We start from the raw sequence: 13,661 nt of genomic DNA on the forward strand, positions 1-13,661 counted from the left end.
ATGTTTTGTTTTATTAGAATAGTAGTTTTATACAAATGTTTAAGAATAGTAAATAAGTGCGAAGTGTAGGGAGTGAATTTTAAGTAAAAGGCAATTATAGTTGTTAGCTCTCAGTTTTGGCTAAGCTGCTGGAAGAGTAATTCCAGTCCCTTTTTTGTAAATAAGTATTATTCTGTAGGTGTTTCATCTTTTTTGATGATGTACCTGAGATTGGGAGATTTTAACATTTGATCATAGAATTCTCTCAGTAGTATTTTGAGATCGCATGTGTTTTATATGTTTGTATTTTGTGTGGGAACTTTATGAAAAGATTTGATAGAAAAATCCTATCTTCTCTCCTTAGATGGGTTCATATTGTCTGTGCCCTGTATGTTCCTGGAGTAGCCTTTGGAGATATTGACAAATTACGACCAGCAACACTAACAGAAATAAACTCTTCCAAATATGGTGTCAAGGTAAGACAAAGCATTTTTGATTGCTTAAAAGAGGAAGTTTTTACTTCTTAGTTTACATGGCTTTTTATTTGCTTTATTGTTGAGTGCAGAAATGCTTAGTAGGAATCATTTTATTTAACACTAAATCATATATTATTGATAGTAGTTTTCCCAGAAAACCAATATAGTATAAATTCTTGTATACATTCTTAATTTAGAATCACGTATGAGGTATTGATAGTTGGTACTATTGCCGTTTCCCTGGCACTGTTCACAATGCCTAATACATAGACCAAAACCTTATTTACAATTACTTGGATCAAATATAAGCCTAATTTCTGACTTTACTTTTGAAGTGGAATTTGTCAAAATTATGAAAAAGAATATTAGAAGTGATCTTTGATGTTGTTATTACAATTGTTTTGGGGTGCCATTAACATGCCCTTTTAAGATGGTGAACTTAATTGATAAATGTTACGTGTGTTCTCACTGCTTCACGAACCTGGTGTTCTCCTATTTTTCTCCCTAACTTGGGGCCTCTCTGTTCACAGAGACACAGTGATATTGAAATTTGGCTAATTAGGAATAGGTGCAGGATTCTTCATTTTTGACATTGAAAGTTTGATTAAAATGTGTCTTAGCATGGATTTCTTTGAATTCATCTTTCTTTGAGTTCATGAAAGTGTCTTGGATTTTTATATTTATGTCTTCCATAAAATTTGAAAAGTTTATAGATATTGTTTCTCCAAATATTCTCTGTTCCTTTCTCTCCCTTCTCATTTTGAGACTCCCACAATGCATGTGTTGGTCCACTGGATGATGTCCCACAGGTATCTTAGGCTCTGTTCCCATTTCTTCAGTCTTACCTTTGTTTCTCAGCCTTGAAATTTTCCGTATCTTTAAGTTGGCTGCTGCTTCTGCAGCATTTGAGTCCTGCTAGTGAATTTATTATTTCAGTTATTGTACTTTTCAGCTCCAGAACTTATATTTTGTTTCTCTTTTTTTTTTTTTTTTTTACATCATGCCATTGCACTCCAGCCTGGGTGACAGAGCAATATTTTGTTTCTCTTTATTGATACTTCTGTTTTGTCATATATCATTTTCTTGACTTTGTCAACATTCTCCATTCTTTGAGCATATTTAAGACAGTTGTTTTACAGTCTGTCTCTATTACATCAGTGCAGCAGGTCAGGTCTATTTCAAGGGCAGTTTCGTTTATTTTTTCCCTTGAATAGGCCATATTTATGTTTTTTGTCTGTTCATTTTTTACTGAAAACTGGACAGTTGAATGTAATAAGGTCACAATTCTGGATGTCAAATTCTCCCCCTCCTCAAGGTCTAGTTTTTGTTGTTTTTTAATTTATTTATTACCATAGGCCTGTCTCTGTGCCAAGGATCAGCCTGAGGTGTAAACTCAGCCTCCTGAGCCGTTTTTGTGCCCCTTTTCCTGAGAATATGCAGTCTCTCTCTCTCTCACATTCTCTTTATATGCAATTGTTTTTGAATGTCCCAGTTTTATACTCTGGCTCCCAAAAAGGGGAAAAGAAAACGAAAGGAGAAAAAAGATGGTGGCTCTTTAAATACTCTGAAAGTCACATATTAAGGATAGGGCATAACAGTGGGGAAAGACGGCCGGGCGCGGTGGCTCACGCCTGTAATCCCAGCACTTTGGGAGGCCGAGGCGGGTGGATCACGAGGTCAAGAGATCGACACCATCCTGGTCAACATGGTGAAACCCCGTCTCTACTAAAAATACAAAAAATTAGCTGGGCATGGTGGTGCGTGCCTGTAATCCCAGCTACTCAGGAGGTTGAGGCAGGAAAATTGCCTGAACCCAGGAGGCGGAGGTTGCGGTGAGCCGAGATCGTGCCATTGCACTCCAGTCTGGGTAACAAGAGCGAAACTCCGTCTCAAAAAAAAAAAAAACAAAGGAAAAACAAAACAGTGGGGAAAGGCACAATTACTATGGCTGCCCACTGCTTTGTTTGCAATTTGATGAGAAGCAGCAGTTTTGCTCACTTTCATTGTTAAACAAAAACACAATTAGCAATCAGAATACAGACCCTAATAGTCAGTGGATAGGTTCCTTTTTCTTCTTGCCCTCTGTAAGCTGCATACAGATTGGTCCAGGAATATGTGCTCAGCTCCCTGCCACAGACTAGGGAGTGGAGGATGGGTGATTGGTACTGTGGTCAGAGCTGAAAGTAACTGCAACTTACTATCCAAAATTTCCCTTGGAAGTTATAAGCTTTCAATAGACTGCAGAATTCCAAATTGTTTTAACAGATTCAGCCAGTGCAATTGTTGTACCAGGAATAGTTTCCTGGTACCCTGTACTCCACCATATTTCCAGAGTCCTTTCAATAGCTCATTTCTTTTTATCAGTGAACAATAATTGATTATATGGATATTTTAAAAAGTTTTTTAATTCAATTTTAAGGATATCTTTGTTGATTCCAAATTTTGGCTATTATGGAAATTGCCAACATTCAGTTGTAAACATTCAAGTGTGACTTTTGTGTAGACATAAGTTTTCTACTCATTTGGATAAATTCCTGGAAGAAAGAATGCTGGGTGATACTGTAAGATTATTTTTAGCTTTGTTAGGCAGTGCTTAACTGGCTATTACGGTGGCTCATGCCTGTATTCCCAATACTTTGGGAAGCTGAGGCAGGAGGGTTGCTTGGCCCCTGGAATTTGAGACAAGACTGGGCAACATAGCCAGACCCTAGCTCTACAAATAGTAAAAAACGTTACCATCAACAGTGGTGTGCGCCTTTGGTCCCAGCTACTCAAAACAGGCCAGAGGATCACCTGAATCCAGGAGGTTGAAGCTGCAGTGAGAGTGATCATGCCACCATACTCCAGCCTGGGTGACAGAGTAAGATCCTATCATAAAAAGTAAAGAAAATTTAAAAAGAAAGAAAATAATAATGCCAAACTGTCTTCCAAAGTGTTTATACTCTTGCTTTTCCACCAGCAATGAATGATCGAGTTCCTATTAACATTCTCACCAGCATTTGGTATAGTCAGCATTTTGGATTTCAGATATTTTAATAGCTATGTATTGATGTATTCTTATATTAATTTGCAATTCCCTAATGCCACGTGATGTTGATGATCTTTGCATAACCTTATTTGCTGTTTGCATATCTTCATTCATGAGGTATTCAGATCCTTTTTACATTTAAAAATTGGGTTATTTTCTATTGTTCAGTTTTATGTGTTGTGTATATATACAGATGTGTGTATATATGTGTATATAATCTATATATATCTATATATAATCTGTGTGTATATATAGATTATATATAATCTGTGTATATAGATATATCTATATATAGATTTTTGAGGCAGAGCCTCACACTGTTGCGCAGGCTGTAGTGTAATGATGCAATCTTGGCTCAACACAACCTCCACCTCCCAGGTTCAAGTGATTCTCCTGCCTCAGCCTCCCAAGTAGCTTTTGGTCCCAGGTGGGGCTAAATCCAAGTGGCTGGGATTACAGGCATGCACCACCATTCCTAGGTAATTTTTGTATTTTTAGTAGAGACGAGGTTTCATTATGTTGGCCAGGCTGGTCTCAAACTCCTGACCTTGTGATTCACCCACCTTGGCCTCCCAAAATTCTGGGATTACAGGCATGAGTCACCGCACCCAGCCTCTTTGTATATTTTTTTATGTTCATCGGATATGTTTACAAATAATTTCTCCCAGTCTGTGAGTTTTCATTGTCTTAACACTATCTTTGACACCATGAATGGTTTTTCTTTTAATGACATCTAATGCAGATTTTTATTTCATGAATCATGCTTTTGGTGTGGAGTTGGATCATTTGCCAATCCCAGTCAGCTTGCCTAGATTTTTTTCTATGCCATCTTCTAGTTTTATAGTTTTACACTTCACATTTAGATTATCCATCATGAATATATTTTATGTAAGTGCATTTTAAAAATATACATCTTGGGAATCCCCGAAGTCTTGATTCATAGATTTTAGAGTTGATGTTGAAATCATCAGTGCTAAATTCTGTAAGTCCAAAATGTCATGTAAGTGTCATCTATACAAGGCCAGTGTGATGGCTCATGCCTGCAGTCCTAGGATTTGGGGAGGTCAAGGTGGATGGACTGCTAGAGCCCAGGAGTTCAAGACCAGCCTGGGCAATGCAGTGAATCCTAACTCCACAAAACAAATATGAAAAAAACCAAACAAACAGAAGAAAAGAAAATTAGCTGAGCATGGTGGCATGCACTTGTAGTCCCAGCTACTTGGGAGGCTGAGGTGGGAGAATCATTTGAGCCCAGAAAGTTGAGGCTACAGTGAGCCATGATCATGCCACTGCACTGTAGTCTGGATGACAGAGTCACACCATGTCTCCAAAAACAAACCAAAACATAAGAAAGACATGGGTGTGCCTGGAGGCATAGTTCACCCTGAGGAAAATGCATCTCTAGCTATAAACAGCTATAAGTGAAATCAGACAAGTTATGTGTTTCAAAAGTACAGTGGTGAGACACAGGATAAACATTCTGATTCAGAAAGGGAGAAATAGAAAAGAAGGAAGATTCCAAGCAAGTCTAAAATCTAACAAGGTTAAATCCATTAGATCTTAAAGCTATAGAATAAGCCTTGTTGACTCAATGTCCATCTTCCAGGTTCAATGGCTTGCAGTCCCACCTCAAAGACTCACTGGGGTAGGGGTACCACCTCTATGATTTTGCTGGGAGTCCTTCCCCTACAACTCTGCTAGGAAGGTCATGCCCCCAAGGTTCTGGGTGGCCTACTTTTTAAGCTCTGGCCACGGGCTGTTTTGCCTCTTGAAACCAAAGTAGTGGCCCCACACTTTGAAACCAAGGAAACAGGCCTGATGATCTCTGAAGTGTCATCAGAATCATTCTTCCCCTTTCGGGGGGAGAATGGTGCAGGTTTGCAGCTGAATAGCTCTATGGTACTGTCTCATATAATCAAAGAAATCCAACAGAGAGAAGTCAGAAAGAATATAGGGGCAAATAAAAATGGAAAGAATGGTGAAGTTTTATATTTTTGAGTATGAAACGGTAGTAAAAACCAAACAGTTAATACCACCAACCATAATTATATTATGGTTTGGAGTATGTGTGAAATGTCGTGACTTCATAACAGAGTTAAATGAAAAATGTTAATATGATAAAAAATATAGCTGTAATTGCAAATAAGGAAACCATAATAAAGATACATTTTATTCATTAATTTATCATTTATTAACAACTTGAAAAAGTAAAAGCTGGCCGGGCGTGGTGGCTCATGCCTGTAATCCCAGCATTTTGGGAGGCCGAGGTGGGTGGATCACGAGGTCAAGAGATCGAGACCATCCTGGTCAACATGGTGAAACCCTGTCTCTACTAAAAATACAAAAATTAGCTGGACATGGTGGCGCGTGCCTGTAATCCCAGCTACTCAGGAGGCTGAGGCAGGAGAATTGCCTGAACCCAGGAGGCAGAGGTTGCGGTGAGCTGAGATCGCGCCATTGCACTTCAGCCTGAGTAACAACAGCGAAACTCCGTCCCAAAAAAAAAAAAGAAAAAGTAAAAGCCAAAATACAAGGATATTTTGTTTTTCTCACTGCTTTTAATTTTAATGTCTATATACAAGGCTTAGATATTTAGTAGTTTTAATTTGTTTCAGGTGGAAAGAAAAAAACACACAAAGAAGTATAGGACAAATTCTCCTGGAGAACTACACCCAAGAGAGGAACATTAGCACTGATGGTAACTCAAGATAAAAAGGTAGAATGGGATCCAAGAGTAAATTAGCTGTGTTGTCACATAAATAGTGTTTGGTTAGAAATAAAGCCAGTGGCCAGGCACAGTGGCTCACTCTCAGCACTTTGGGAGGCTGATGTGGGCAGATCAGCTGAGGTTGGAAGTTTTAGACAAGGCTGACCAACATGGAGAAACCTCATCTCTACTAAAAATACAAAATTAGCCAGGCATGGTGGTAGGTGCCTGTAAATCCAGCTACTTGAGACGTTTAGGCAGGAGAATCATGTGAACCCAGAAGGTGAAGGTTGCAATGAGTCAAGGTCATGTCATTGCACTCCAGCCTGTCTCAAAAAGAGAAAACTGTCTCAAAAAGAAAAAAAAAGAAAAGAAATAGAGCTAGTACTCTATTTGAAAGATATGAAATACCAAATATCCTAACAAAAAGGTTAACATATTCTTGTTCTTACTGTGTAGGACATGAAACAACAACCAATTACTTATCTTTTAAAACTACTTGAATAAGCAATACTTACGTAAAACATAGCTCAATGTATCAGATGAGAAAATGCCTTAGTACTGGTAATCATTCAGACCTTTATAGAGTACATAAATTCTGGGAAAGATACCAGTTCAAAAATTAAAATGTAATGAATGATGGTGACATAAATTCATCTGAACAAGATAGTTAAATTTTCTTATGGAAATCTAATAACCAGTGGCTCGTGATCTCATTGACTGCATAACCAAGTCAGCTGTCCTAAGAGAGAGATGATTTTGTAGTTAAATGAGATTAGTTAAACCAAAGAAGATCTGCTGATTGTTGAAATGTCCAAACCTAGTAAGGCAACTGAGAGGGAATAAAAAGAAAAATAATGATGAAAGATTAAAACACAATTGAAGCCATGTTAATATATAGTTGTAAATCCTCTTAATGTAAGTTCAGTGGTCATTTTTCCTCCCCTTTTAAAGGTGTTTGACATATTTAAGAGTGATAATTTAATAGAATGTTATATTTTCTTCTTTTTTTTTTTTTTGAGACTGGGTTTCACCATGTTGGCCAGGTTGGTCTCGAACTCCCAACCTCAGGTGACCCACCCGCCTCGGCCTCCCGAAGTGCTGGGATTACAGGCGTGAGCCACCATGCCCGGCCCTAGAATGATAAGTTTTAAGAGACTTATTTGGTGAGTACTTTCATCAAATATTTACAAAAGTTCTCTTCATTTGGATCTTGGTTGTTACAGCCTACAAGTAAAAAGACTCCTTAAAGGAACCGGTTATATTCCAATATAACACACATACATATACTATATATAGCATACAACATGCACACACTATATACATACACATATTGTGTGTGTGTGTGTGTTATAGTGGATTACAACCAGTTCATATATATATTATATTATATTATATTGTATTATATTATATTATATATTTTTGGTTTTTTCTGAGACGGAGTCTCGCTCTCTTGCCAGGCTGGAGTGCAGTGGTGTGATCTCAGCTCATTGCAATCTATGCCTCCTGGGTTCAAGTGATTCTTCTGCCTCAGTCTCCCCAGTAGCTGGGATTACATGCCCAGTAGGCATGTGCCACCATGCCTAGCTATTTTTTTTTTTAATTATTTTTTTATTTTTTTTAGTAGAGACAGGGTTTCACCATGTTGGCCAGGAAAGTCTCAATCTCAAACTGGTGATCCACCTGCCTTGGCCTCCCAAAGTGCTGGGATTACAGGTGTGAGCCACCATGCCTGGCCGTATGTGTGGTTTTATTAAAGAGGAATATTTTATATCAAAATAAAGTAGAAATTTAAAGAGAAGGGAACCATTTGATGAAAATGGAAAGATCACATTTTTATCATTAAAAAAAAAGCACATTACACAAAATGAAGAGCTATAAGAGTATAAAAATATGTTGTTTCTGACTGGGAGTTCTAACTTTCTGGAGGAAAATAAATTAAGTACAGATGTCACAAGCAAATAATTACAATCTAAGAAAAATATTGAAATAATACTACAATTACAAAACAAGACAATAGAGCAAAAATATAAACACCAAAACGTGTAAACAAAACATGCCTGGATGAGAAACCCCTGAAAAAAACTTTTTAATATAAAAGAGAAATATTTGGCAATATCTAACAAAGCGATAAGTATATATCAGCTATGACTAAGCAATTCTACTTCTACATACAGAATGGCCACAAAGTCTAAAATAGACTCTAAAAGAGGGAGATACTGAATTGCGTTGATTACCTATTAAATCTATCCATAGTTTTTTCCTGTGAAAATCAGAAATAAAAAAAACTTTATACATTCATTTCAGTCAAATGCTTTCTCACCAGTATAAATTTTTGGACAGCAAGTAAGATGTCCAACCACACTAAAGGAATTCCCACATTCCTTACATTCATAGGGTTTATCAGCAGTATGAATGCGCTGATGTTTGGTAAAGGATGAACTATGTCTGAAAGCCTTCCCACATGCCTTGCATTCATAGGGTTTCTCTCCAGTATGAATTCTCTGATGTTCTGTAAGGGCTGAACTATGTCTAAAGGCCTTCCCACATACCTTACATTCATAAGGTTTCTCACCACTGTGAATTCTTTGATGTTGAATAAGGGCTGACGTAAGTCTAAAGAACTTTCCACACTCCTTACATTCATAAGGTTTTTGACCACTGTGAATTCTCTGATGTCGAGTAAGTTCACTGCCTACTCCAAATGCTTTCTCACATTCATTACATTTATAGGGTTTTTCACCAGTATGAATCCTCTGATGTCTAGTCAGGGATGAACTATTTCTAAAGACCTTTCCACATGCTTTGCATTCATAAGGTTTCTTACCAGTGTGAATTCTCTGATGACGAGCAAGTTCTCTACAAACTCCAAAAGCCTTCCCACATTCCTTACATGCATAAGGTTTCTCTCCAGTATGAATTCTCTGATGTTCAATAAGCTGTGAACTAATTCTAAAAACCTTCTCACAGTGCATACATTTGTAGGGCTTCTCACCAGTATGAATTCTCTGATGTTCAGTAAGTTGTGAATGAAATCTGAAATCCTTGCCACATTGCAGACATTTGTAAGATTTCTCATCAGTATGGATTTTCTGATGTCGAGTAAGTTGTGCATGCACTCTAAAGGATTTCCCACAGAACGAGCATTCAAAATGTTTCTCACCATCTCCACCTTGAAGTGGAGTAACGTCTCCAACTCTTCCAAAGGTCCTTCTGTATTGCTTACATTTATAGAACTTCTCATTATGAATTTTCTGGTGTATATTAAGGTCTTTATAAAAACAAAATGTATCCCCATATTTGATGTATTTACAAGGTTTCACACCAGTATGAATATTCAGTTGCAGCATGTTGGAGTTATCTATCCCAAAGGCTTTCCAACATTTATTACATTCATAGTTTTTTCCACCAGTATGTATTTTCTGATATTCATCAAACTTTGAGTCAAAACTGAAGACCTTCTCATATTCCTTATATTCATAGGGCTTCTCGCTGTCATGAGTTCTCTGAGGTAATGTAAGAAATTCATGAGTTTTGTTACTGGGCACATTTTGAGAGATGGTTTTCATTTGACTAAAATATCCCACTTTAGGTCCCTGTACTTCAATCTTGCTTTTGCTTTGCCAGTCACTTCTGAAAATGGAATTTTCAAGGCCACATAACTTACTACTTTCCATTACCTCCCACTGAGAACCACTGTTTTTAATAATGTCTGTTCCTACAGGTAAAAGCTTAGTCTCATACTTGGACTCCAAATCTGAAAGAAAGGAAACAATAATTTTCATGTACTACTAAAATAAAAGTTATAGAAAGAAGAAACAATCTAAGAATAATTCACCATATACATGAATTGGTTGAAATACTGTTATGAAATTTAGAAAAAGACAAAGAGAGCTCAAGAATAACAACAGAACATAGAGATTATGAGATTTGTGATAAGGGTAACAGATTAAGTCAGTGGATTTGAAATTTAAGTGTTGGTCATCACCTGTTAAAGTTGTTGGTTAAATGGAATCAAAATCTGCAAATGAAGAACTAGTCATTAGCATCTTGTAGAGATAATGCTAATGCCGATCAAAATTTGATAATCCACATAAACTAACACTACTGTGATTTTCTTCCCCCAAAATAAACTTTACCAAGGATAATAACAACGTGCAATTTGTAAGACCTCACTTTAGTTGAGTGTGTTGGTTCACACCTGTAATCCTAGCACTTTGGGAAGCCACAGTGGGTGAGTTACCTGAGCTCAGGAGTTTGAGACCAGCCTGGGCAGCACGGTGAAACCCTGCCTCTACTAAAATACAAACAATTAACCAGGCATGATGGCATGTACCTGTAATCCCAGCTACTCGGGGGGCTGAGGCACAAGAATTGCTTGAACCCAGGAGGTGGAGGTTGCAGGGAGCTGAGATCACACCACTGCACTCTAGCCTGGGCTACAGAGCAAGAGTCCATCTCAGAAAAAATAAAAACACCAAAAACCTCATTAGAACCCATTCTTTTCAACATTTTTCACCTCCTAGATCAAACAAATTTCCTATCATTTAGAGCTGCCCACAGATACCATCATATATATTTTTTTCAGTTGTATATTCTCTTACACCATTTACTTCTTTATTCCTTAAATTCCACAAGGATAAATGAAATAAATTTTCATGTGCCAATGTATAATAAGCCATAAGGACACAATATATGATAGTTAACTAGAGGAAAAGTAAATCACTATATAAATGAATCTAAATAAAAACAGAGGTATATATACAAAGATAAGTCACTGGAAAACAGCATCAAAATAATTACGTAACTAAAAGAATAATGCCAGTTGTCAGTGCCTCTTAACCCTCACATTGTATTAGTGATGATTACATATATATTCATAATATAGTAAGACACATAAATATGGTGAGCAATCATATGTATTTTCCAACTGCCTCTCCACTTGCATATATTGTCTCCGCCACTATTGTTTATTCCCTTCTATGCAGAGCCATGATTGACATATGGGATGAAGAAATACAATCAAGATGAAATGTGTTATTTACTTCTCTTCAATAGCGTATTTATACTTACTCTGTTGTCCTCCTAAAACTTCCATTTATTCTTATTATGCTCTTTCAGATATTCCTTTCCATTTTCTTATACCCAAAGTCAACTAATGCTAGTGCTTCCCAAAAATATTATATTTCAGATATTAGAATTATATCTGAATATAATTATAACCACTGTTAGACTTATACAGTTCTGAGCAAGGGCTTATGAGTGAAAAGGAGAATATGCTAACAGAATCATATGAAGAAGGAGGTCTAGGTAGATAAGATTGTAAGGCACTTTGTAATGAAGGATTTTATGGATATGAGAGAAGGGAATGCCTGGGGAAAACTCAGTGACAGATAAACACTGTATGATAAGAGACAAGAGTTATTTCCTGTGACTGAATATAAGAAAGATTAAATAATGCAGGCATCAATATCTGCCTAAAACATTAAAACCAGATTTGAGTGACAGTATCACTAAGTCAAAAGTACTTTCAGCTAGAAATAAAGAAGCTTTCTGCTAGGCCAGGTGCAGTGGCTCACACCTGTAATCCCAGCACTTTGGGAGACCGAGGCAGGCGGATCACATAAGGTCAGGAGTTCCAGCACAGCCTGGCCAACATGGCAAAACCCCATCTCTACTAAAAATACAAAAAAAAAAGAAAATTAGCTGGGCATAGTTGCGCATACCTGTAATGCCAGGTACTTGAGAGGCTGAGGCAGGAGAATCACTCAAACCCGGGAGACAGAGATTGCAGTGAACTGAGATTGCAGCACAGCACTGCACTCCGGGCTAGGCAACAGAGTGAGACTCTGTCTTAAAAAAAAAAAGAAGCTCTATTAAACTGTTGGGTCAATGTGGAAATGTAACTGAAATCACAAAATCTGTAGAGAACCATGAAGTTGAAAACATTTCTAATTGACATCTATGGAATGCAAATATATTTGTCTCATAAAAAGTAAGGATTTAAATGCTTATTTAATAAAAAAAAGAGTAAAAATAACCAATGTATATAAAAGAACAGTGACCCAAAGAAAAAGTGAGAAAAATTATCAAACAATTACAATGTGATGAAAACATATAAAAAATGTTATAGGACTCCTATGCTAATAAAGATTAAAATGTAGACTAATGAATTAATTTCTTGGTAAAGAGATATATAAAACCAACCCCAAAAGCAACAATAGTTGGAAAAAACTAAATTTCTGGAATGAGATAAAATTTTCAAACTCCATGAAACAGAAGAACTATAACCATGCCTTATTGTTCTTGTTGTTAAAGTAAACCAGATAATAAACTAGGAATCCTAGAACAAAGGCCTGAATAATGATCTGGAGCAGGGAAAGTATGATGTGTACCCTGTAATGTTTTGTCTGAAAGAAAAAAGTTTTGCAACAGTGGGTCACATCAAAGGGACACAAAAATAGCTTGAGGGAGCTAAAGGAAGCCACCATTTTGACAATACACGAATCAAATGAGGGGAAAAAAGTTTATGTACTGAAACATGCTAAACTAAACAAAACCAGAAAAATGCACTCATATCCAATTCAGTGCCAGGTCTGGGATAGGGGGGTTATAGAATGGGCCTTGGAAAAGCTTTTGACAAAAAGTGAGAATAAATTCAAAGGTTAAAGGATAAAGCCAAAGTGCACAGAAATCACCATATGAAAACATGGTATCAGTATATCAAAATTTCATCTAATATTCATACAACTGGCATGAAAAATCAGACTCTGGTGAGCTAATGTATCCCGAACCAATAAAATCTATAAACATAATGAGACTTAATGGAAGGTAAGAAAATTTCTAGTGCACTATTTGAGGTAGCTACTTAGATACAGTAATATAAAAGACTTAATAATAATTAAAAAAAAAACAGCCTGTTTGCTTTTCCCGTTAAAATTATACAAGTCTACCACAGAACATGATAGCAACTAATAAAACAAGAATGACGAATTGAAACACATCAATTCTGCTGAGGACTTCCAATTGAAGAAACATTAATTGAATCATTGAAAAGGAGCCATATATCTATAAAATGCCCAACTAAGACCAGAGAGATTCATTTCTGACTATACTATCTGAATTAACTCTTTTCCCATTGTCCTCTATCCCTTTATTCTTACACATATCACTATATATATTATCAACTTGTTTACTTGTTTATTATACATCTCAATAACTAGTATGTCAATTCCATGAGAGCAGGGTCTGTATTGGTCTTGTTCACCCTTGTACTGATACCTGTCTCTACAATGTAGACACAATAAATACTGAGGATATGAATGAGGTTTTTTTTTTTTTTTTTGGTCAATATATACATATGTAAGTCTAAATATAAGAGGAACTGGAAAACAGTTGGTGGCATTTGAGAAGATCTTAATTTTCTTCTCCAAGTGCCAGGCTTTTTTTTTTTTTTTTTTTTTTTTTAAAC

The 13,661-nt window shown here is 36.6% G+C and overlaps 1 protein-coding gene across 12 annotated transcripts in view; it reads right to left on the minus strand.

Moving 5' to 3' along the window:
* Positions 1 to 7,945: 7,945 nt before the first annotated feature.
* The window catches only part of ZNF529 (zinc finger protein 529), a 27,954-nt gene continuing 22,238 nt past the window's right edge, over positions 7,946 to 13,661 (minus strand). For 11 of the 12 annotated variants that reach the window (XM_032249406.1, XM_032249408.1, XM_032249401.1 and 8 more), the window contains one exon: positions 7,946 to 9,947. In XM_032249406.1, the coding sequence (XP_032105297.1) occupies positions 8,494 to 9,947 (1,454 nt within the window). In that variant the 3' untranslated portion in view covers positions 7,946 to 8,493. Of the gene's footprint in view, positions 9,948 to 10,757; positions 11,809 to 13,661 lie in introns of those variants that run through there. The other variant, XM_032249409.1, reaches the window with a different exon arrangement.

The sequence above is a fragment of the Sapajus apella genome, unplaced genomic scaffold, assembly GCF_009761245.1.
Source record: "Sapajus apella isolate SASKATOON/1434 unplaced genomic scaffold, GSC_monkey_1.0 scaffold68, whole genome shotgun sequence".
In the NCBI taxonomy this organism is placed as follows: Eukaryota; Metazoa; Chordata; class Mammalia; order Primates; family Cebidae; genus Sapajus; species Sapajus apella.